Below are 23,661 nucleotides of genomic sequence, written 5' to 3'. Positions count from 1 at the left end.
GTCCTGTGGCCAGCTCCGGGCTGCGGGCACTCGGCATCCTCTGCTCTCCCAGGAGCGACTCCCAGGAGCCCGGTTGCCTGCACCAGAGGTGGGAGCAGCCTGCTCCGCACCCGAGGTAGGTGCCCCTCGTGGCTCGTGCAGAGGAGCTGCAGGCATTTTTCTCTTCCAGGTGAACGCCGTTTCGAGGCAGGGACTGGGGAGGGCTGCAGCACTCGTGCAAACCCTTCCCGAGGCTTTTGTTCGGGCTGTCCCGGCAGCCGCAGATGCCTTTAGCGCTCAGCTGCGGGCCCTGAGCACGTCCAGCATCGGCGCCAGCTCCGGCACTGGGCCGTGTGATAGACGCTGGAAAGCTGACAGCCTGCGGGCTGACTGGAGCACGCGTGGAGAACCGCCCGAGCAGCACGTCAGCAAAGCGCAGCCCAGGCTGCCCGGTGCAAAGGGCGCACGCTGCTGAGAACGGGCCCTGGAAGTGAGCGCAGGGTGCGTGCTGAGCTGAGTGGGGAGCAGCGCCCCCTGGTGGGGGGGAGAGGAGGGAAATGCAGCCGCCGAGGCATTCTTGGTGCAAGGAGGAAGCGGGGCTCGTTCAGCTTGGAGAAGAGAAGGCTCCAGGGAGACCTCATTGTGGCCTTCCAGGACTTGAGGGAAACGCATAAACTGGAGGAGGATCGACTGCTTACACGGGTGGATAGTGACGGGACAAGAGGGAATAGTTTTAAGTTGAGACAGGGGAGATTCAGGTTGGATATTAGCAGGAAGTTTTTCACCCAGAGGGTGGTGACACACGGGAAGAGGTTGCCCAGGGAGGTTGTGGATGCCCCATCCCTCGATGCATTCGTGGCCACGCTGGATGTGGCTCAGGGCAGCCCGGTTTGATGGATGGCAACCCTGCACACAGAAGGGGGTTGAATCTAGGTGGTCACTGTGGTCCTTTTCAACCCAGGCCCTTGTATAATTCTATGATTACCTTCAGATATTCATTGTAACACAACCCCTTAGAAGCTCAGGAAGCTCCAAACTAATGTTGGGTCTCTTAAAGAAGGTCTGTGTCAGCAAGGTGTCTTGACATCAAGCTGAGAGGGATCTCTGTACAGGTGTGACCTCAAGAGACATCCCTGATTGTGGGGAGCTCCTGTTGTGCACCCAATGCTGTGCAGGAGGGCTCAAGGGGCGCTTGGGCTGCTCCCTGTTTAGGGGTAAGATGACTGACTCATTGCTCTGCATTGCCTTTAGGCATACAGTTCATGTACCCTCAGCTGTTGAACCGGGTGTCAGTGCTTTCTGCCCCCCAGTTTGAGTCAGCTGTGTGATTTGTAATCAGCTGTAGCTAGAGTGCTGCCCGTGCTGTTGCTGCTTGTGTTCCTGTGCAAGGCCTGCTGTGCCATCGCCCAGGCAGTGTCCTGCAGATGGGCTGTGGAGGGCTGGGCTGGGACAGGGACTGCTGCGTTCCGTCACAGCTCCCCTGCCATTTCTCTTGTCCCTGCAGGCTCCAGTTCGACATTTCCTTCTGGCCGTGATCATCTCACCTGCAGGAGAGCAGCAGATGGCCACAGCACATCCGTGTCAGGTAGGGGCTGGGGGAAGCAGGCAGGAGAGGGCGAGGGGCGAGGGATGCGAATGCCGGGGGAGAGGGAGGTGCCCTCATGCAGCACGTGTGTGCTGGGGCCAGAGAAGTGGCTGGGACGGGAGTTTGTGTCCTGTGCGAGCTGCTTCCCTGGGCCTTGGCTGTTCCCAGCAAGGAGCCTCTTTGCTTGCAGGAGCCCGTGAGCTTTGCGCAGGTGGCCGTGTATTTCAGCAGGGAGGAGTGGGCGCTGCTGGACCCTGCGCAGCGAGCGCTCTACCGGGACGTGATGCTGGAGACGTACCAGTGCGTGGCCTCGCTGGGTGAGGGCTTTGCTGCCTTTCCTCCTCGTTAGGGCACCTTTGGCTGTGCAGAATGAGCCTCTGCAGGCAGGGCCTAGAATAATAGCTGTGCAGTTACATATTGATAACGACGACAGCAACAAAGGAAATACTGAGAAGCGTGAGTTTCAGGAGGGATTACCATGCACGGCAGACTCATAAATGCCCCAGGGTCGGTGCTGGCACGCGGGCATCATCCAGGAGGGAGAAAACCAGCCCTTCTGTCGGTGCGCTGCACGGTGCTACCAGCTCCGGCTCATACACGACTCCCTGGTTACTCCTTTACCATGTAGGATTTTGCATTCAGTTGCCATAGACATTTTGATGCCTTGGTCATTGATATATTTTCAGAAAAGAAACAGGCCGTTCACAATTTAATTTTAAAGAAAACATTCCTTCATAATTTTCAGAGTTGTGAAAGCATTCTTTGCTCGAAAGGAAGCTGTGGGCCAGTATCATTCAGGCCCAAAGTGTGGTTTCTCCCTGGGGAGGGACACAGAGTGGAGCTGTTGAACAGGCACTGTGCCAGAAGGATGGAAATGTTCTCATCTCCCCTGTTTCTCTCGTTGAAGCTCCACTTGCAGCCCCCAGACCCGTGGTGATCTCCCTGCTTGAAGGAGGAGAAGAGCCCTGGATCCCAGATGTGCGTAGCCCTGAGGCCGTGCCAGGAGACCTCAGCCCAGGTGAGGTGGTGGAGGGAAGAGGTTTGGGGCAGGAAGAGCCATCTCTGTGTTTTATTTTGGGCACTGTGTGCTATTTCTGGATTTCCTCTTTCATCCAGCAGGAATCGGGATTACAGATATATTGGAGGATCAGCAGGAAAGTGGTGTGGCTGAAAGGCGATGCAGTAGTGCCTGTGTGGAAGAAATCAGAAGGGATGTCCAAGGAGGCCTGGAGCAAGGTCAGGGTGAGCACATCAAGAAGTCACAGGGAAAGTGTCTGCGAAAGACAGGAAGCATCCCACTGGACTTCAACATAGGTCAAGAGGAGCTTGAAGAACCCAGGAGCAAGGTTGTGTGCCAGAAGAAAAAGCAGAATCCATGCACCGAGTGTGGAAATAGCTTTGAAAAAGATTCCAGCATCATTAACCACCAGTGCATACGCTCAACAAAGAGTCCATACAAGTGCTCTGACTGTGGGAAGAGCTTCAAAAGGAGATCCCACCTCACCTCCCACCAACGCATCCACACAGGAGAGAAACCATTTCGGTGTCCTGAGTGTGGGAAGAGCTTCAGGGGCAGTTCTGAATTGAAGCAACACCAGCGCATCCACACAGGGGAGAGACCTTTTCAGTGTCCTGAGCGTGGGAAGAGCTATAAACGCAGGTCTAGTCTCAACATCCACCAGCACATCCACAGCGCACGCAGGCTGTAGAAGCATCTCAAGACGCTGGGAACCTTCAAAAGCAGTTGCAGTCTCGTTACCTACCAGCACAGCCACACAAGGTACAGAGCCTGCAGACACATGAACGTGGGAAGAGCTTCAGCCAGAGCCCCAGCTTGGTGACCAACTATGGCTTTGTGTGGTGATGGACCTTACAAATCCCTTGAGTCGAGGAAGAGCTCTGTGGCCAAACTGTATCCTCTTTTCCTTCTTTCCATGAGAATTATGCATATTGCTCTCCTCCAGCTGCAGTTGCTTTGCTGAGTGGTCATACAAAGCAGAGTCCAGGGTGGGATGTGTCACAGCCACAGGAAATCCTCTGCCAGGTGGCACATTTCTGCCAGGGCTGTGTGCAAGGAGAGTCACCTCTTACCTTCCCTGTAGAAACTCCTCTGCTGTGGGGCAGCAGGTGAGGACCCAAAGGAGACCTCAGCTGGCCGATATGTCACCAGGAAGGAAGAAATCCTGTCTGCAGAGTGTGTGGGAAGAGCTTCGTCTGGATCTCTACCGTCAGTAGTCCCCAGAGAAGCAACCAGGGGAGTCCCTGTGAGTGCCTTGACTGCAGGAAGAGGTCTGTCCAGAGCTGGGAGCTCAACTGGGAGCACACCAGTGTATCCACGTGAGGAACCCTGCAAATGTGCAGCCTGCAAGAAGAGCTTTGGACACAGCTGGAACCTGCTGAGGTTCCGGAGTGTCTGCACTTGGGTGAAGTCCAATCTGTGCCTGCACCAGTGAGTTCACGTGGCTGGAAGCCTTAGAACTGCCTTAAGTGTGAGAAGGGCTTTGTGCAGAGGGCAGAGCTCCTCGCTGGCCCTGCAGGTGGTGTTTCTGGTGCATCACTGGCACCCTCTGCAGAAGGGACTTAAGCCAGGAGCTTCAGATGGCCTTTCCTTGCTGCCCTAAGCAGTTCTCTCACCATGCCCGCTTTCCTCTTCTGCTCTTCCTGCCAGCAGCTTTTTGATGCCATTTCCTAAGGAGAAGCGGCAGTGTAGGGATGTTCTGTGTGTCTGTGCATGTGTTGCTCTCAGTGATCTGTGAGTGCTCTGATGAATCTGGGAGAAGGGTCAGGAGAGCAGTAATGTGATTCTTGGAGGTTTTCTGAGAACCATTTGTAGTGGAAAGGGAAGGGGGTGAATAAAGTAGCTGAGTTGTTCTGAAGCTTTCTTCACTGTGGTCTTGTTTTTGTTCTGAAAACAAATGTCAGCACGTGGAATGAAGAGAGGGAAAGGTGCAAGCAGGATTTGGTTTTGGTGCCTCCTCCAGCCCAGTGCTTGCTTTTGGGAGGGCATTTCTTTCACACAGCCCCATCATCCTTCCTAACTGTGCTGCACATTGGTTCTGCTGCTCTTCTTGAATGCTTTAATCAGCTGGTCAGAGCGGCTGTATGACGCCAAGCCTTGTTTGTCTGCAATAAAACTCCAAAAAGCTGAGCTTGTTCTTCCTCAGTGCACCATCCCAAGTTTCTGGAGGTGGTGGGAGCAGAAGGCAATGCAAACCCACGCGGTGCACAAGCTGCTCATCCCCAGAGCACAGAGATATCAGAGTGCTCTCCAGTGCATGCCTGCCTTGCAAGTGATCCCTTTTGAGCTTGAAGGTTTTTGCTTTGTCCTTGGGAAGGTGTGTCTGGCATCTCCTGCAGCAGGGCCTTCTCATTTGCTGTGCTTGGAATGCAGCTTGCAGGAATTGGAGTTGATTTTGGTGAGACAATGAAGCTGTTTGTCCATTATTTTATCCTGAACAAATCATCTTAATGGTGGATTTCCCCTCATGGTTTGTCACACGTCATGTTTAGTTGCATTAAGAGGGAACAACCAGCCCCCCGGGTGCCCATGTGCAAGGCTGTTATTTGTTACTTGTTTTTCATGTAGGCATCCAGAGTTGGAGGATCTGTGTGCTGCAGCATCATCAGCATGAGTGAGACATGGTGGGAATGGTGCTGTGAGGAGTGTGCTGTGTGTGATGGATGGCTCTGGGCTCTCTAGGGCGGAGATGCAGGGCAGGTGAGATGGGATGGGGTTGCTGCGTGTACTGGTGGGCTGGATGGAATGGAGCTTACAGTTAGTAATGAATGACATGGTTGAAAGTCTCTGGGTATGGATTGAGGGACAGGGAACTAAAGTGGGCGTCACTGCGGGAGTCTACTATAAGCCACTCGGCCTGGACTACGATACCAATTAATTATTCTTAATTCTTTTACAGAGTGTCTCAAGAACAGCCTTACTTGTAAATGGGTTACCAGCTTCCCCGAAATTGAGGGCTGTGCCAGGATCTGATCTGCTCAGATTGACGTGAGATATTTGTTTCATTTCTGCTCAGAGCTGAGTGCTGAGTGGTTCATACGCAAGGCTAAGGTGCCTTTTCTGTGCTACAGGATTTCTTTTGTGGACCAGGAATGCAAATCGCTTCGCCTCCGAGTGTACTGAAAGAATTTACACACACGAATGGGTACCTACTCTTCATTTGCACGTTTCTCCTCGAAGCAGAGTGAGGCATCTGATCCCAACACCCACAGTGCCACCAACCCCTGCAGTGTCCCTGCTTGTTAGATTTGAGTTTCTCGTGCCAGAAACGGAACTGTCTGCCTAGAGAGGTTGTGGATGCCCCGTCCCTGGAGGTGTTCAAGGCCAGGTTGGATGGGGCCCTGGGCAGCCTGATCTAGTATGAAATGTGGAGGTTTGTGGCCATTCATGTGGCAGAGGGGTTGGAGATTGATGGTCCTTGAGGTCCCTTCCAACCCAGGCCATTTTGTGATTCTGTGTAACAGCACTGGCAATGCTGGAGGGCCCCGACAGAAAACCAAGGTCTTTGTCCTCTAGGCTGTGGCAGTTGTATCTGCTGCTGAGGCTCAAGAGGGCACGTGTTGTCCTCGTGCCACGGGGGCCTCCTTGCTGCCTTGCAGCCCTATGGGGAGCCCAGTAGTTGTCCTATCATTCTCCCTCACAGGACACTCCACACCCACATCCCACTGACCGTAAGAGAGCCTTGGGCCATCAGTGAGGGACAGGACCACCCTTCCCAGAGGCTGCAGCGATGGCCCTACCCTTCTGTTGCATCAGACAAACCAAGGGCTTTCTCAACCTCAAAGCACATGCACAGGGCCTTTGCCTATGATCATGGCCTCCAATTGTCTGCTCTAACACAGCTATGGGGAGGCTTTGTTGGTAATGGCCCCACAGGGACCAATTAATACTCCAACACTCTCCAACATTTCTGGACAGCATTTTAAATGCACCTTCATCATTTGGTTACAGCAGTCTTCTCTCAGTGCCTGAAGTTCATGGACACCACACACGCTGTGGGGCTCACTACAGTGCAGAAAGACCTAACAAGCCATTTCCCTCAAGTCCTGAAGGCTTGAACTGTTCATTAGGGAGGTCACAGTGTTGCAGACAAAGTCTTCAAGGAGCACTGTCCAGAAAAGGGGTTGTCATATTTAAGGCTATTTTTCATTACAGCAGACACAGAGATGTCACTGAGTGCGGCACAACCCCTGTGACACAAATGGCAGCTCCGTCAGGGAGAGGGAGGTACAGCCAGCATGGGGCCAGCATTGTGGGGATCCAAGAGGGAAATGCAGTCAGTGAGAGCTGATAAGAGGATAGAGACTGCACCAGACAAGATGGACTCAGGAACCTCCAAGGGTCTTTCAAGTCTCTTTGTGCCTCAAAGGCTGTACACAGATCTGTCCTGAGTATTTCTTTATTTGGAGAGTTGTCACATATCTGTGGGAAGGCAGCCCTTGCCACTCTTTGGAGGAGAGAACCTATACGTTTGCTGTTTGGGCCATGTCATTCCCTGACCTGCCGTCAGTCCTCGCAGGTCACTGCAGAAAAAAACCCCAGGCCCCAAGGTGCAGTGGAAGCTCTCCTCACCTGTGTCTGATCACATTTGTGCCTGCAGGTCCTCTTGGTGAATTACCAAAGCAGAGTCCTGTTCCTGAGCCTGGGCTGGATGCCAGAGGTAAGTCACCAGCCTACATCTCACACTCTCTGCTCGTATGTGGTTGTGGTAGTTCAGGAAGGGTTCAGCTTTTCACTGCCCGGTGATTTCTCCTGCACGAGAAGCCTGGGTGCCAGCCAACTGCCCACCTCTCCAGCTTGGCAACTTTCGACCCAAGTCTGAGTGCCACGTCATCAGCTGAGCCCCTTCCAGTCACTGCAGGTCCCTAAGGAAGAGAGAGATCACAGCACACAATGGGAATGTTTCTCTTTACAGCTGCGCCTATAAGCAGTGTCTTGCCAAAGGCTCAGCATAATCTGCTCCATAAGCCTCCTGTGGGGCTATCCCAAAGGAAAGGGCCTTCAGATCTTCCCTTCCTCTTCCAGCCCCTTCCCTTCTGCAGACAGTTCCGCACACGGTTCCTTCTTGGACTGGCACGGTGCTGCTGCAGGCACCCAGCAGCTATTTGCCAGATGCTGCTGTGTAGCAGGGAGAGAAGAGTGCTGTGGAGCTGGCATTGCAGTCTAAACGAGTACCTAGCCATGTCTGACAGGAGCTGCTCTGTGTTTGTGTACAGGTGCGGGTGGAGTCGAATGGTCTCCAGCTTCCCAGCCGAGCTCAAGGACAGAAGCCCCAGCAACTCGTATTGGTATGCCATGAGTTTTTGCTTCCTTTGAGAGATGCCAGCTCACAGTCCTAATGTCAGCCGGGCATGTCTGCAGGCGTGAGTGAGAATGCACAGCTGCATGTGCGTGCCCTGTCCTCACACGATCCCCTGGCACCATCTGCTCTTCAGTGATGCCCTTGTGCAGTTGTGTAGATTGCAGTGTGTGGTGGGAAGTTCTCCTCATGCTTTGGCTGCAGAATTGCCTCCAGGGAAGGCTGTGCCAAATTCTCGGCTCCTTCCTGTGCTGGAGCCCCACAGGCATCCCAGGGTGGCTGTTGTCTTTGTTGACTTCACCGAAAAGACCGCTCAGTTCAATACTTTGTTTCTCTAAGATTTATCTTAATGCTTTCTGTTAAGGTCCTGGGGGATGGAAAGTGGCATGGGAAGATGGAAAATATTCCAAGAGACTGTCCCATTTACTAATGAAAATCATGAAGAAGGCAGCACGTGGTGAGTGTATTTCTGTCTATACCCTGATTAAATAGATCCACACGCTCTCCTTCTGCTCTAGTGAGATTTAGTCAGACAACTACCCAGCCTCAGGAGGCGAGGGTGGGCAAGTGCAAAAGGAGTCTTAGAGCATGATGGAGAAGAAGGAGCAAATCCATGGCCCAGGAAGGTCTGGACCGTGGCAGAGCCAGAGTGTAAACAAAGCTGAGAGGCCAAAAAGAGGTTCCCTATGGCGCTGCCTTGATGTGCAGTGCCTTAGGGAGTTCCCTTTGCTTCGCTGGAATCAGGGAAGCATTGCAGCCCGAGGATTTTCACATGTTCCTGGAGGATAACAAAGTGAAAGACAACATTTTTGGCCATGTCAGACCTCTCGTGAGACTGCCAGTAGGGCACAAGACACAGCAGTGAGCACATTGTTCCTCCAGGTGTGGAAGATGAAGGACGTGCAAACGCCACAGAAGATCAAGTTTTACTGAAGTACTGCCTGGCACTGACTGCAGCTTTCCTGGTTTCCATGCTGGCAGCCATGATAACGTGCTGTCTGCTTATCCGGCGATGGAGGCAGAGAAACCAGTGAGTTGTTGTTCACCCCCACCCCCATCCTGCCCAACTCTTTAATGTAGGGCTGCTGTGAGCCAGGAGGCACTTGTAGTTCCAGAAGCACAGAGGCCGGTTAGTTGTTGGCTAACGTGGTCTGAGATTTACGCTATCAGATGTTTGAATTGGCACGGCCGTTCCTGCAGCCCGTTCTTAGTGCTGGGCCTGAGACAGGCTGAGAGCTGAGGGCGGCTCTTTGCCATTGAGGAAGGAGAGCAGGGGCTCTCCTGTGCCCTCAGCACGTTCCTCTCTCCGCAGGCGCCTCGCTGCAGCTGATGGAGCCCAGCACGATGTCTGCGGCCACAGTTTGCGCTCGTCCTGCTCTCCTCAAGGGGCCTGGCAGATGGACATGATGCCAGCAGCCGTAACCACCTGCCCACTGGCCGGATGGCACCACCAGGGCAGCCCCTGCCAGACCTGACAGCAGCCGGGCCCAGCTGCACCCGTGGGCCCCACAGCCCACCAGGCTCTGCAGCCTGGGGGGCATCAATACCACCTCCCGTCCCCCACCGCCATCTTTTAGGGGACGGGAGGAACCCGCTTGGCTTGGAAGCTTGTGCTCATCGGCCAGCACCCAAACAACGGCACCCTGGCGGATAAGCAACAGGCCCAGCAGCCCCCCAGCCGCCCTGGGCATCAAGACCACCCCCCCGTCCCCCACCACCATCCTTCGGGGGTCGGGAGTGGTCCCTCAGAGTGTCAGCCTGGGGGCAGCCACATCCTCAGGGAAGCCTGAGAGGCCTGGCAGCCCCCAGCACCACCTCTGCCTTTGCTCTCCCCTCCAGCATCCATCAGGGGATGGAAGCGAGCCCAGCAGTGTGTAGACTTGGGGACATTGTCCAACCGACAGACAACCGCTGCCTGGGGAAAGCCAACTGGCCCAGCAGCCCCCCGTCCCCCTGGGCATCATCACCACCCTCCCACTCCCCTCCACCATCCTTCAGGAGGTGGGAGCGGCCCCCCTAGGTTGTCAGTTTGGGGGCATTGCCCAACACCCAGAAAACCACCCAGAATGCCAGGGGGAAGCAGGCCCTGCAGCCCCCAGCCCCCCCAACACCACCTCTGCCCTCCCACTCCTCTCCACCATCCATCAAGAGGTGGGAGCGGCCCCCTCAGGGGGATCATCATGTAACACCTGTAAAAAAAAAACTGTCTGGGGGAAGTATGACAGGCACAGCAGCCCCCTGACTCCCGCCCCTTCCCCCCCCAGCATCACTTCTGCCCTCCCACTTCTCCACCATAAGTCAGGAGGTGGGAGCACCCCGTGTGTGCGTTTGGGGGCATCATCTGACAGCCAGAGAACCACAGCTGGCATCAACCGGGGCTTTCTAGGCTGTGCTGTACCAATAAATAGAAAGTACCATCACAATTGTCCACGCTGTACTGCTGTCATGTCACTACCTGACCCACGAGCAGACCTTGTGTGCCACTTGGCATTGGCAGACAGCCACTGTCGTGTGGGAATGGCTTTGAACTCCAAGAGTGGAAACTGAGGTTGATGTGTAGAGAAATCCCTCCCCCAGAGGCAGCGAGGCCCTGGCCCAGGCTGCCCAGAGGCTGCGGGTGCCCTACGTCCCGGCTCGGGCAGGGGACAAGGGTGGCAGTTCATTATGCAAAAGCATCAGTGCTTCTGCATGAGCTTTACCAGACAGCAGGCAATCATTTGCTCTGCAATAGGAACCAAGCAAGAACTATGAGCACATTTCCTCCCTCCTCTACTTCGTTTTGCTTTGTGGGCTGGACCAAGAATCTGAACGTGGAGAGAGACGGGAGGAAGGCAGTGCTGCAAGCCTCGTATGCCTGCTGCCTCACTGCTCGCTCTGTGACTGCAGTCGCCTTAGCAGAGGCACAGTCCGTTGTGCTACCAGCAGTGCCCAGCTGCCACGATAGCACCCTGCAGCTCCTCTCCAGCACCTGCCCTAGGCCACTAATTTCTCAGCATCCTCCAGGAGGTACAACATTCCCCCATTTCCTCTCAGCTCTCAGCACTGCTGCCCTCCTCAGGAGCTGTGGCCACAACCAAAGCAGCCGTCAGTCAGTCAGCTGTAAAAGCATCCCGGTCCTCTGCAAGAGGACACAGTGCTCCTGTTCCGACAGCTTCCCTCAGCAGCCCAGCGCTGAAATGCTTTGTGGGGCTCCTTTGAGCAAGCTGCTGAGGACAGAGGCAGTCACATCAGCTGCCTATACATTAACTGGGAGCTGTTTTTATGTTCATCCCTGGTCAACACATCAGAGGGTTCTTTCTTTAACATCCTTATTATACCTTTTTAACTGAGTATGACTGTTTTCTAAAGAAGTTTTCAGCACTACAAATAATGATATTCAAAACATCTATATGGAATATAGATATTCCAAATGAATTAAAATTAAAAGGGAGGAAGGGAGGAAGGGCGGAAGGCAGGAAGGCAGGAAACAAGAAGCTGCTTCCTTCAAAAGTCGGAGTATTCTGACGAGGAGAAAACAGCAAAACTAAGCCTGCCATCACCACGTCATTGCCATCAGGGCTCCAACTAAGGCAGCCAGCTGAGCAGGGAAGAACTTCCATTAGATGCTGCTCAGTGACGGCACCCAGAATGAAGCAGCAAGGATGTTACGAGTAGGAGACTGCAGCACCATTTAGCAATCCCCACCTACTAATATTTATTATAACAGCTCAAAAATCCAGATTGTTTGTAATTACTGTTTTTAATTAGAAGACAACCTTGCAGCTGTGAATCTTTATCACTGGACTGTGAGATATTTCTGGCAGTGAATTCTCTCTTTGTACCATTGGTTTTGTAGCAGTCATTGTTAGGCTTGCCTTGTTATCCCTCTGGGTTCTCTGTACACGTCCCTTTCTGAAACTGTACTTCTCACTGGGGAAACCCCCTGACAACCTTTCCTCTTCTCCTTTAGACTGGACATAAGGAAGAAGTCTGTTACGATAAGAGTGGCACTGGTGCAGGGACACTGAGGGACCCTGGGGATCTCTGGAGCCCTGAGCACTGGGGATGGATGGGATGGAGGGCACCATCCCTGCCCCATTCCAGGAGGACCAGTGCCACCCCAGACCTTCCCTCGTGCTTTGTGGGGCTGTGCAGAGGAGGAGGGTCTCGAGGTGTCCTAGGGATGGCCCAGGGTCACTGTGCAGATGGGGCAGGGGCTGTAGCTGCTGTCCCCAGGGGACCCACGTCCTGCCCTGGGCTGCTGCCAGCCCTTCTCCTGCCCAAAATCCTGAGGCACAAACCCTGCTGGGACAAAATCCTCAGATGGAAAACAAAGATCTGAAGAGCAATGCCCTGATACCACAGCCCGACACAGATGGATAAGCTGCTTCATTAACAAGTCCAGCTTTTACAGCGGGGCTGGCAGCATCTGTGCTGCTGTTCACCTGCAGTCAGGAATGTCACACTGCCTTTTTTTCAACCCACATTTACTCTTTCACAAAAGAGCATCAACTTCTGATATTTGTTCTGCAAACTGGGGAAGAGTAACCCGCAGAATGCTAACTGCTGCAGAGGACAGGTTGGAAGACAGCCGCTCCGCACGCCCATCGTGCCACAGCAGCTCCTTGCTGGATGTGCCTGGCATAACTGGTTGGCTCCTGACAGCAATCCCTCACAGTGGGGAGGAAAGCAGCACTTGCACAGCTGGTTTTAAGAGCGCTAACCAAGTTCAGCTAAAACGCTCAAGGGAGACTGTCTTCAAGCACGGTCACAGGATGTGTTTGTTATACTGAGGACTAAAGGAGATCACTTCAGATTGACATCAGGGAGGAGACGGGGTAAAACTCCCCGCTGGCCCACACTTCAGGATCTGTGGCATGTTTTTCTGCACAGCTGCCGTTTCTAAATTTGGAAAGAGACAGTAAAACATACCTGGAAAGGGTTGAGAAGTCAGGGTCTCCGCAGCTACAGAGAGATGTTGGATGCTTCTTTCTGTGGGAACGTTTGTGGAAAAGTGACTTTAGGTAGCTTAAATCTCTGCCTTCTGACACAGGAGCAAAATGGAGCCAGGAATGTATTCTTACTTCCATAATAAGAGTGTCAGAAGGAAACACCCTGAGACTTCTTGTAGGGGTGTCCATTTGCTGTCTCCCAAAAACCAGTCGGGAGAAAGGCACAAGAGGGGTGTGCCCTGCCAGCTCCGGGTCTTAAGACCTTAGAAACCCAGTCTCTTTCAAAAGTTGAGGGAGTTTCCATTCTTAGAGCTCAGCCCTGAAGCCTTGCTGGTTCAATTCCTCTCAATGATGCATCTAAAAGATGCAGTGCAGGTGGGCAAAGGCTCCACAGCTGTACAGCATCTACGGGACAGCTCTTATTGAGCCGGCAGGTGTAACTGCTTCCCGAGGAGCAGTGCAGCCATAAAGGCATTCCAAAGCACCTCTTGCTCTTACATGAACGCATCATTGGCTTCATCTCACTGCCGTGCTTAATTCCCAGTGCTGACAGGTCTGTCTGGCAGCTCTGCCTAGAGAACCAGCATTTGTTTCAGGCACGTGTCCTGAACGAGTCACTTCGTTTCAGCGAGTTTAGCATCAGTGAGAGCTCCCTGCCCCAGCAAGTCTACCGAGCACCTGTGTGCTCTTACATCCCCGCACCACGCCGTGCTGCTCAGCGAGTCCAGCGCAGCTCTGCAGGACCCGGGGGACTACAGAACACGTGCCAGCGGTGAGCTGAGCTCGTTCTTCAGGTCCTGCTCCGGGGTGTGCCCTTCTCACATCCCACGCACCGAGCCCGGCCGGGCCACCGCTCGGTTCTTCCTCGGAGGAGCAAGCGGCCAGAGATGCCGCCGCAGGAGCCGTGAGAAAACCGGGCAGAGATGCGCGCTCGGCTTTCAAGAAGCGCCAGCAGCTCGGAATCGGCCTGGAGAAAGCGATTCTGGGGAAGCCGGAGACGCCGCACGTCTCAGCGCGGCTCCCGCAGGAGCGGTGCCGTTCGACGGCGTCGCCACGGCGACGGCGCCTCAGCGCCTCAGCGCCGGTCCGTCGCTACGGCGCCGCGCCGTCCCCGCCGAGTGACGTCATCACGCCGCGACCCGAGGAGGCGGCCGTGCGGAAGCGGTGCGGGGCGCCTCGGGGCTCCGGGCGCCGCCTCGGCTCCTACAGGTGGGTGTTCGGGGGGCGCCGGGGCGGGGGCCGGGGTGAAGGCGGCGGGGGGGCCGCGTGCCGCTCTGCCTCGGCCCCGCGGGGTCTCCGTTGTGCTCGGGGCTTCCCTCGGCGGGGGCGGCTGCCCTGCGTCTCGCCGCCTCCCCCACCCCGTGTCTTTCGCTGCCCTCCCCCCCTCTCCCCCTGCCGCTGATCGCCCGCACCCCCCAGTCCCTCTATGTGCCCCCCGGGGTTACACCCTCCCCCGGTCTCCCTCCCCTCCAGTCCCCCCGTTCTGATCGCCGTAGTCCTCTTCCACCCCTCCCCTCTGTGCCTCCCCCATTCTGATCCCCAGGGTCCCCCCCCCGATCCCTCATCCCTCCCCAGTCCCCCGTTCTGATCCCTGGTGTCCCCCCCCCCCCCCCACCGCTCTCCCCATTCTGTCCCCTAGAGTCCCCCCCTTTCCCAGTCTCCTCTATCTGACCCCCGAACCCCCTCTCCTCACCCCGAGTGCCCCCACTCCAATTCCCCCATTCTGATCCCCAGAGTCTCCTACCACCCCCCATTCCCCTCTATTTGACCCCCAGGGTCCCGTGTCCTCCCTTCTCCTCCCACCTCCTGGCCCCTTTTTTCTGACCCCTAGAGGTCCCTGTACCCCCCTGTGCGCTCCTCCCTGACCCCTGGAGTCAGTTCCCTCATTCTGACCTCCAATTCCCCTCAGCCAGACCCCATAGAAGCCTCGCACAACCCCTGGCTCTTCCCTCCCACCCCTCCCTCCACCCCCAGATGCTCTTCCTGCCTTGTAGAAACTCTGTTCACCCCTTTCCCCCCACAAGCCACTAAGTTTCCCCCCAGACTCTTTTTCGACCCCATAGACATCCCACTCTCCTCCCCCCCAATACTTCCCTAAGGTGTCCCCCAGACTCCCCTTCCACCCCATAGAAGCCCCCCATAACCCTCCAGGTTTCCTCTGCCACCCCTTCTCCATTCCTAGACCCCTTTTCCTCCCAACAGAGACCCAACTCACCCCTTTTTTCCCCCACACAACCCCCCGTCCAATCCCAGACCCCCCTTTCTGCCCTACAAAAGCCCCCTTTCCACCCCTCAAGTTCCCCTCCACAATGTACCTGTCCATCCCCAGGCCCCCTTTTCACTCACAGAAGCCTTGTTCTGCTCTTTTCCCCCTCACAACCCCCTCTCTCCATCCTCAGAGCCCCTTTCCACGCCACGGAAGCCCTCCACAATCCCTCAGTTTCCCCTTCCAACCTTTCTCCACCTCCAGACCCTCTTTCCACCTCACAGAAGCCCCACTCACACCTTTCCGCCCATAGATTCCCCACGAGCCCCGCCCTATATAGCCCTGGAGGCATGCAGAAGAATCTGGAGATGTTGTAGAGGGGTTTGGGGCATCCAGTTGGTCCCCAGGTGGATCCAAGGTGTCCTTGGATTCATACGGAAGGATCTGGAGATGTCCCAGAGGGATCCTGGGGTGTCCAGGGGCTCGCGAGAATGGTCCTGGGGGTCCCTGGAAGGATCTGGAAGCTCCCAGGATGGGTCCAGGAGCTCCGAGGAGCCACTGGGATGATTTGGAGATGTCCCAGTAGAGTCTGGTAGGGTCCAGAGAGTTCTCATGTGGGTCTGAGTGGTCCTGGAGTCATCCCGTCATCAGAGACATCTCTGGGGATGTCCCAGAGAGGACTTGGAGGGTGCAGGGGGTTTTCAAATTGATCCAGGGGGTCCTTGGATTCATCCAGAAGGGTCTGCAGACGTCCCAGAATGATCCTGTGGAATGTGGGGGGGTCCTGAGGTGGGTTCAGAGGGTCCTATTGTCTTCTGGAAGGGTCTGGAGATGTCCCATGGGTGTCTTGGGGTCCCCAGGCGTTCCTGGAGTCCTCCAGAGGTCTCCAATGGGGATTTTGAGGACAACCTCACATAGTGACACGTTCTCGCTCTTCTTTGTCCCCGTGGGATCACCCCCAATAATGTCTGTTTCCATTAAAATCAATACTATGTCACTTTTCTTGTATATTTTTTGCCACTTCCTTTCAGAAATGGATGGTTCCCACCAATCCCTGTGCAAAGCCCCACGGAAACAATCCCCCCAGGGCCACCGGGTGACACCGGACAACCACTTGTCCCCAAAGTTCTCACCGTCACTGTAACCATGGAACCTGGGGCCGTACCAACGTACCTTGAGAGCCCCATCCGCGTCCTACAGCTCCTGGACGCTGTCACCCTGGCTGTCCATGACTGTCCCATGCTGTCCCCCCTGCCATGGTGGCACAACTTCAGCACGGTGCCATCCTCATTGAAGAGGTGACGAGGAGGGGTACAGGGAGGGGGGCAGGGGAAAGTTGGGGGACACGTGGGGTCTGGTGCAGGTGTGACATGGGGTTGGTGGTGTCACCATCATTGAGTGTCACCTTCACTGGATGCCATTGGGTGTCACTGAATGTCACTGTCTTCAGGTGACGCCGTGACACAGGGTGACCTCGATGTGGAACAGCCGTGACGCAGTGTCCCCATCCCTGGCTGTCACTGTTGTTACCGTCATCTGGTGTCACCATCACTTGTGTGCCACCATCTATCGGGTGACACCATTCCCTGTACTCTGACCATCATGTGGGGGCAGGCACTGGCGGCACCACGTTGTCACCATGTTGTCACTGAGCCTCTCACTGTTCTTTGTCACCCCTCCAGACCTGCCTACCGCAGGACCCGGTGACACCGGAAACCTCTGTTGCTGTCACCATCGTCTGCCATGAGGACGGGGACATGCACGGTGGTGAACTCTGTGCCACCACCAGAGGGGACTGTGTGACACCAGTGTGTCACAGCCGTGATGCGGTGTCATCACCATTGGGCGTCACTCCTGGCAGCTGGCGCCGGGTGTCACCGTCATGCAGAGGGGACAAAAGGACCCCCTGGGGACATTGGGCCGAAGCTGGGGACACCGTGACCACCTGGAGGACTTCCCGGGGAAGTGGGAACACCACATGACAATGTCACACCACCAAAATTGGAAACATCCGTGTGTCACACCCCAAAGCTTGGGACACCTTCACGGCACCCTGGTGGTGTCATATCCTAGAGTTGTGAACACCCCCCAGAGTTTGGGACAGCCCTCTGGAGACGCTGTCTGTGCCCTCCCCCACAGAAAACATTGTTCCCATGGGGCGGGGTTGACACCCCTCACTTTTCTAATTAAGGTTTATTTTTGATAATGGAGGATGGGGGATGTCCTCCCCATGTAAGTGATAAAGGGCAGAGGAGCGGCTGTGGGGCTCCATGTGTCACACTGGGGATGAACTCTGGGGACAGAGGTGACTGCAGCATTCTGGCCCTATCGCCCCTATGGCCCCATAACCACTACAGCCCCATCTCGTAGCCATCCCTTGTCCGTATCCCACAACGTTATCCCATCCCATATCCATCATATCCACCCCACAGCCATCTCAAACCCATCCCACATCCATACCCCCACATCCTATCCCCATCCCTAACCCTATATCCATAGCCATTCCGAATCCTTATCCCCACATGCATCCCATGTCCATTCCATCTACTTATCCCATGCCACTATCATCCCAATCCCATCCAGTGTCCATATTTCATCCCCAATCCATCCCACATTCTTCAGTGTTGGTCCCATGTCCATCCCAAGCCCATCCCATATATATTCCATTTTCCTATCTCCCATTCCATATTCACCCCATATCCATATCCCCACACCCCAACCCTACATTTCACATCCCAATGCACATCCAACATCCCAACCCCAGCTCCCAAGCCCAGTTCCAAACCTCATATCCCAACCCCACATCCAAGCCCCACCTCCCACCTGTCAATCCCAGTCCCATCTCGCACCCCCTATAGCAGTAGGGCGCACCCCGAGGCCCCACCCACGGCCCGCCCCCTGCCGCGCTCCTCCCACCAACAGCGCAGCGCAACGCCGCACCGCCCCCGGGCTCTCATTGGGCAGGAGCCGGTCCGTCCCGCTCCCGGGCTCTCATTGGTCAGGTGCCGGTCCGTCCCGCCCCCTGGCTCTCGTTGGGCACGTTCCGATCCGTTCCGCCCCCGGGCTCTCGTTGGTCAACGGCAGCGGCGCTGGCTCCGATTGGCTGAGGCGCGGCGCGCGGGAACGGCCGTTGGCAGCTGGCTCAGAGCTCTTCTCCCCTCAGGCGGCGGCGCTCCCGCAGCCTGGGCCGCCCCGCACCGCCGCTGCGCGCCGGAGCTGTCCGGGCAGCACCGAGACGGAACCGCGGCACGACGGGAGCGGTGCTGAGCACAGCAGAGCCGGAGCCGGGAGGGACAGAGAGCGGCGCCGGGACAGGGGAGGAAGCCTGGTGGGGTGAGGGGCTGGGAAGGCGGGGGGGGGGATAGGGAGGCAGGCGGGGCTGCAGCGGCTGTGGTATCGGGGTACATGGGGCGATAGGGGTGGGTACAGGGGGATTTAGGGCAGCAGAGGGCTGTAAGGGGGTAACGGGGGGACACGGTGCTATAGGGAGCATTGGGGGGTGGGAGGGGCTGGGGAGAGCTACGGGGAGGGATATAGGGAGCTGGGGGAGGACCTAAGAAACTGTGGCTCTATGAGTGGCTGTAGGGGGAATAGAGGTGGGATAGAAGGGGATGTGGGGCTACAGGGAGCAGTGGGAGGGCTGTAGGCGTAGTATAGAGAAACAGGTATGACAGGGGTCTGTGGGTGGGATTGGGGGGGAAGTAGAGAGGTGTAAGGTTATAAAAGGCTGCAGAGAGACAATAGGGGGCTTGCATGGGCACAGCGAAATAGAGGGTAATGTGGGGCGACACCAGGCACTAGACGGGAATGTGAGAGAGAAGACCCACTTGGAAACACAGATAGAGGCAAGCTGAGGGGGATACAGGGGGAGAATCTCCAGGGGGCGGGGAAAAAAAAAACAAAAGGAAAAATGAGAATGAAAAGTAAGAAAAAAGAAGATGGAAAAAGAAAAAAAAAATGGAAGTGCTGAAAACAGGGAAAAAAAGAGGCACAGAGGAGGAGAAAAAGTAAAAAGCAATCCATGTATATCAAGAGAAAGCAAGTAGGAAAGCTAACTGCAGCAGAGCAAAGGAAAGCAACCTTGCAGGAATGGAGGAGTGTGGGAAGAGCTGAGCCCCGGCCTGGCACAGGAGCTGCACGGCAGGAGAAGCAGCTGAGCCCAAAGGTAAGAGGAGCTCCTTGGGGTTTTTTGTGGGCTTGAAGCAAAGCTGAGAAGCCGTGCCCGGGAGGAGGTGTGGGTAGCTCCAGGCCACCTTGTTGTCTCCCCAAGAGATGCGGGCTGTGGGCTAGGCAGCGGGCAGGAGTGCTGGCCAGAAGCAAGCATCTGTGTGGAGAAAGGCAAAGGGCGGAGGAGGTTGAAGGGGAGCTACCGGGCATGGGCTTGCTCAGCAAGGGGAGCAGAAGCCTGAAGGGCACAAGAAGGGAATAGAGAAGGGCATGCAGAAGGAGAGAAGCTGCGAGCAGAGTTAAGAGGCACTTGTCAGAGCAGCAAGCAGAGCAGGCAAGTGTTGAGATTGGGAGTGAGTAGCAGGAAAAGGCAAGAGCACCAAGAAAAAGGAGGCGAGGGGCAAGCAGCTCAGGTAGGGAAGGGAGGGGACAGCAGCTCAGGTAGGGAAAAGGAAGGGCATGCAGCTCAGCTAGGGAAGGGAGGGGACAGCAGCTCAGGTAGGGAAAAGGAAGGGCATGCAGCTCAGCTAGGGAAGGGAGGGGACAGCAGCTAAGCTAGCAAAGTGAGTGGATAGCAGGTGAGGTAGGTAAGTGAGGGGACAAACAGTAAGGAAGCCAAGTGAGCAAACATCTGCTCAAGTACGTAGCGAGGGGCAAGGAGCTCAGCTAGGTAAGTTAGGGGGAAGCAGCTCAGGTAGGGAATGAGAGGGGCCAGCAGCTCAGCTGGGAAAGTGAGGGGCAAGCTACTAAGGCAGGTAAGTGAGAAAACAGCAGCTCAGCTAGGAAAGTGAGGGGCAAGCAGGTCAGCTAGGTAATTTTTGGAACAAGCAGCTCAGGTAGGTAAAGGAAGGGACAGCAGCTCAGGTAAGAAGAGCAGGCAAGGGAATGGTAGGATAGGGCAGGGGGGGAGGTGAGGGAGAAAAGAAAGAATGGGGAGGGTAGGGAGGGCTTAAAGGGGGTTTCAGGAGTACCTATGATTATTAAAAAAAAAAAAAAAAAAAAAAAGAAAAACAAGAAAAAAGGTGAAAGAAAAAAGAGAAAGGAAAAAAAAGAGTAATAAAGGAAAAAAATAAAAAAGGAAAAAAGAAAAAAAATGGAAAACAAAAAAAGAAAACCAAGATGAAAAAGAAAAAGATGAAAATAGAAAAAAATGAGAAAAGAGAAAGAAAAATGAAATAAAAAAGAAAAGTGCAATGAAAAAAAAGAAAAAAAGAATAAAAAAAAGAAAAAAAGAGTGAAAATGAAAAAAGAAAACCAAAAGAGAAAAAATAGAAGAAAACAGAAAAAAACGAAAAGAGAAAAAAAAAAAGAACAAGTGCAATGAAATGAAAAAAGAAATGAAAGCATAAAAAAAGAAGAAAAAGAATAAAGCCAAAAAAGGTCAGAAAAAAAAGAAATGAGAAAAGAAGAAAAAAGCCAAGTAAACAGTCAAGAATAACAGCTGAGAAAAGACTGGATGGCCACAAATGTAGAGAAAGCAAAGCAAAGCACAGCAAGGGAAAGCAAGGCGAGAGTAGCAGCAAAAGGCAGGAGAATGAAGAAGGAGGGAGTGAAGAGCAGGAAAAGTGAGTTTGCCATAAGGCAAGGGGGAAGGGGAGGGGAAAGGGAGAAAAGGGGGGGTATGGGAGGGGAGGGGAAGGGAAGGAGGGGGGAGAGGGGAGGGGAGGAAGGGAAAAATGGGAAGGAGGGGTGAGGGGAGGGGAGGGTTGAAGGGAAAATAGAGAAAGAAGAGGCAAAGAAGAGACTCAAAAGTACAAAGCGGTGCACGTAAATGTAGAGAAAGCAAGTAGGGAAGCTAAGGGTAGCAGAGCAAAGGAAAGCAAAGGAAGGCAGTGAATGAGAGAAAGCAATCTTGCAGGAATGGAGGAGTGTGGGAAGAGCTGAGCCCCGGCCTGGCACAGGAGCTGCGTGGCAGGAGAAGAAGCTGAGCCCAAAGGTAAGAGGAGCTCCTTGGGGTTTTTTGTGGGCTTGAAGCAAAGCTGAGAAGCCGTGCCCGGGAGGAGGTGTGGGTAGCTCCAGGCCACCTTGCTGTCTCCCCAAGAGATGCGGGCTGTGGGCTAGGCAGCGGGCAGGAGTGCTGGCCAGAAGCAAGCATCTGTGTGGAGAAAGGCAAAGGGCGGAGGAGGTTGAAGGGGAGCTACCGGGCATGGGCTTGCTCAGCAAGGGGAGCAGAAGCCTGAAGGGCACAAGAAGGGAATAGAGAAGGGCATGCAGAAGGAGAGAAGCTGCGAGCAGAGTTAAGAGGCACTTGTCAGAGCAGCAAGCAGAGCAGGCAAGTGTTGAGATTGGGAGTGAGTAGCAGGAAAAGGCAAGAGCACCAAGAAAAAGGAGGCGAGGGGACAGCAGCTCAGGTAGGGAAAAGGAAGGGCATGCAGCTCAGGTAGGGAAGGGAGGGGACAGCAGCGAAGCTGTGTGTTATGGGAAGTAATGTCAGTGATCTGAATGGCAGTCACCTGCTGTTCTGCATGGGGCTGTTGTGGAAGTTTACTGTTCAGACTTTCTTAGTGAGGTCTCCCTAGATTGTTTCTGTCCTATTTCTACACTTTGTTTTTTTCCAGTCCTCTACAATGAACAGCCCTGTGGCAATGATGCAGAATCTGCATCTGAAGGACTGAGAGGAAGAACATCAGAAGGCAGCAGCTGCAGTGTGTGGTGTTACAGGGCAGCGCTGCGAGTGCCTCCCAACTTGGCACTCCATGTCTTATCTGGTTGTACTCAATCAATAAACGATCACAATTACGGACTCACAAAGAATAAGGCTGTCTTTTTCACCTTAGAAGAAAAAGGGGGTGATGGCAAGGAATGAGAGGCAGGTGAGGTCAGCTGTACAAAATCCCAACACAGATGTTCATTAACAAGTCGAGCTTTTTCTGCGGCGGTGACCAGCATCTGTGCTGCTGTTCACCTGCAGTCAGGAATGTCATATCATCTTTTTTTTCAACCCGCATTTACTCTTTCACAAAAGAGTATCAACTTTTGATACTCGTTCTGCAAACTGGGGAAGAGTAGCTTACAGAATGCTAATTGTTGCAGTGGACAGGTTGGAAGACAGCTGCTCCACCCACCCATCTGCCACAGCAGCTCCTTGCTGGAGGTGCCTGTGGTAACTGCTTAGCTCCTGCCAGCAATCCCCTCACAAAGGAGAGCAGCACTTGCACAGTTGGTTTTACGAGCACTAAACAAGCACAACTAAAACGCTCAAGGGAGACTGTCTTCAAGCACAGTCACAGAATGTCTGTTATACTGAAGACTAAAGGATATCACTTACAAGAATAGCAGAATCACAGAATGGCCAGGGTTGGAAGGGACCTCAAGGATCATGAAGCTTCAACCCCCCTGCCACTTGCAGGCCCACCAACCTCCACATTTCACACTAGACCAGGCTGCCCAGGTTCCCATAAATCTGGCCTTGAACACCTCCAGGGATGGATGGGGCATCCACAGTCTCTCTGGGCAGCTGTTCCAGCGCCTCACCACTCTCTCTGTAAAGAACTTCCCCCTGACATCCACCCTAAATCTTCCCTCCCTCAACTTCAAACCATTTCCCCTCGTCCTGCAGTTTTCTACCCTTTCCAAGAGTTGACTTCCCTCCTGCTTGTAGGCTCCCTTTAGGTGCTGAAATGCTGCAATGAGGTCACCCCGCAGCCTTCTTTTCTCCAGGCTGAACAAGCCCAGCTCCCTCAGCCTGTCCTCATAAGGGAGGTGCTCCAGTCCCCTGATCATCTTTGTGGCCCTCCTCTGGACCCTCTCCAACAGCTCCCTGTCTTTCTTGTACTGGGGGCTCCAGATCTGGACACAGTACTGCAGATGGGGCCTCACAAGAGCGGAGTAGAGGGGGACAATCACCTCCCTGTCCCTGCTGGCCACCCCTCTTCTGATGGAGCCCAGGATCCCATTTGCTTTCCCACCTGCAAGGGCACACTGCTGGCTCATGCTAAGCTTTTCATCTATCAGGACCCCCAGGTCCTTCTCCACGGGGCTGCTCTCAAGGACCGCTCCTTCCAGTCTGTATGGATGCCTGGGATTCCTCCGGCCCAAGTGCAAAACCTTGCACTGTGCTGTGTAGGACCTGATCAGGTTCACCCGGGTCTGCCTTTCCAAACTGTCGAGGTCCCTCCGAATGGCATCCCTTCCTTCAGCCGTGTCAACCGCACCACTCAGCTTGGTGTCGTCAGCAAACTTGCTGAGGGTGCACTCGATTTCACCATCGATGTCATTGATAAAGATGCTAAAGAGCACCAGTCCCAAGACAGACCCCTGGGGGACGCCGCTCGTTACTGGCCTCACCTGGACATAGAGCCATTAATAACCACTCTTTGTCTGCGGCCTTACAACCAATTCCTTATCCATCCAGTGGTCCACCCATCAAATCCACATCCCTCCGGTTTGGAGATCAGGATGTGGTGGGGGACCGTGTCAAAGGCCGTGCTCAAGTCCGGGGAAATGACATCGGTCACCCTCCCCTTGTCCACCGAT

General features: G+C 54.6%; 3 protein-coding genes across 9 annotated transcripts in view; all 3 read left to right on the top strand.

The window, feature by feature from the left end:
• The first annotated feature begins 305 nt into the window (after positions 1-305).
• On the top strand, positions 306-4,440 carry LOC149915211 (zinc finger protein 621-like). 2 transcript variants are annotated; one of them, XM_090123076.1, is made up of 4 exons: positions 306-1,564; positions 1,755-1,881; positions 2,472-2,582; positions 2,681-4,440. In XM_090123076.1, exons 1-4 carry the CDS (start codon positions 1,541-1,543, stop codon positions 3,271-3,273), a joined length of 855 nt encoding a protein of 284 aa, XP_089979202.1. In that variant the 5' UTR covers positions 306-1,540; the 3' UTR covers positions 3,274-4,440. The 2 variants fall into 2 exon arrangements, with proteins under 2 accessions (XP_089979202.1, XP_089979203.1); XM_090123077.1 differs by having other exon boundaries at positions 307-1,564; positions 2,684-4,440.
• A 2,360-nt stretch (positions 4,441-6,800) lies between these two features.
• Positions 6,801-17,117, top strand: LOC149915210 (uncharacterized). The gene is made up of 8 exons (XM_090123318.1): positions 6,801-7,242; positions 7,799-7,870; positions 8,246-8,338; positions 8,764-8,911; positions 9,194-9,299; positions 9,459-9,633; positions 13,607-14,021; positions 16,050-17,117. Exons 1-8 carry the CDS (start codon positions 7,068-7,070, stop codon positions 16,318-16,320), a joined length of 1,455 nt encoding a protein of 484 aa, XP_089979444.1. The 5' UTR covers positions 6,801-7,067; the 3' UTR covers positions 16,321-17,117.
• Positions 17,118-17,382: 265 nt separating this feature from the next.
• The window catches only part of LOC149915205 (uncharacterized), a 54,129-nt gene continuing 47,850 nt past the window's right edge, over positions 17,383-23,661 (top strand). For 2 of the 6 annotated variants that reach the window (XR_016459411.1, XR_016459410.1), the window contains exons 1-3: positions 17,383-18,346; positions 19,052-19,183; positions 21,044-21,565. Coding sequence is in view for 1 of the 6 variants with exons in the window: in XM_090123073.1 (XP_089979199.1) it covers positions 17,651-18,346; positions 19,052-19,183; positions 21,044-21,157 (942 nt within the window). In the remaining 5 variants the exon portion in view is untranslated. The other 4 variants (XR_016459414.1, XM_090123073.1, XR_016459413.1 and 1 more) reach the window with 4 other exon arrangements.

The sequence above is a fragment of the Phasianus colchicus genome, chromosome 22 (assembly GCF_987193195.1).
Source record: "Phasianus colchicus chromosome 22, bPhaCol1.hap1.1, whole genome shotgun sequence".
Lineage (NCBI taxonomy): Eukaryota > Metazoa > Chordata > Aves > Galliformes > Phasianidae > Phasianus > Phasianus colchicus.
The sequence above is the reverse complement of the archived record's forward strand: the minus strand, read 5'-3'. Positions and strand labels throughout refer to the sequence as shown.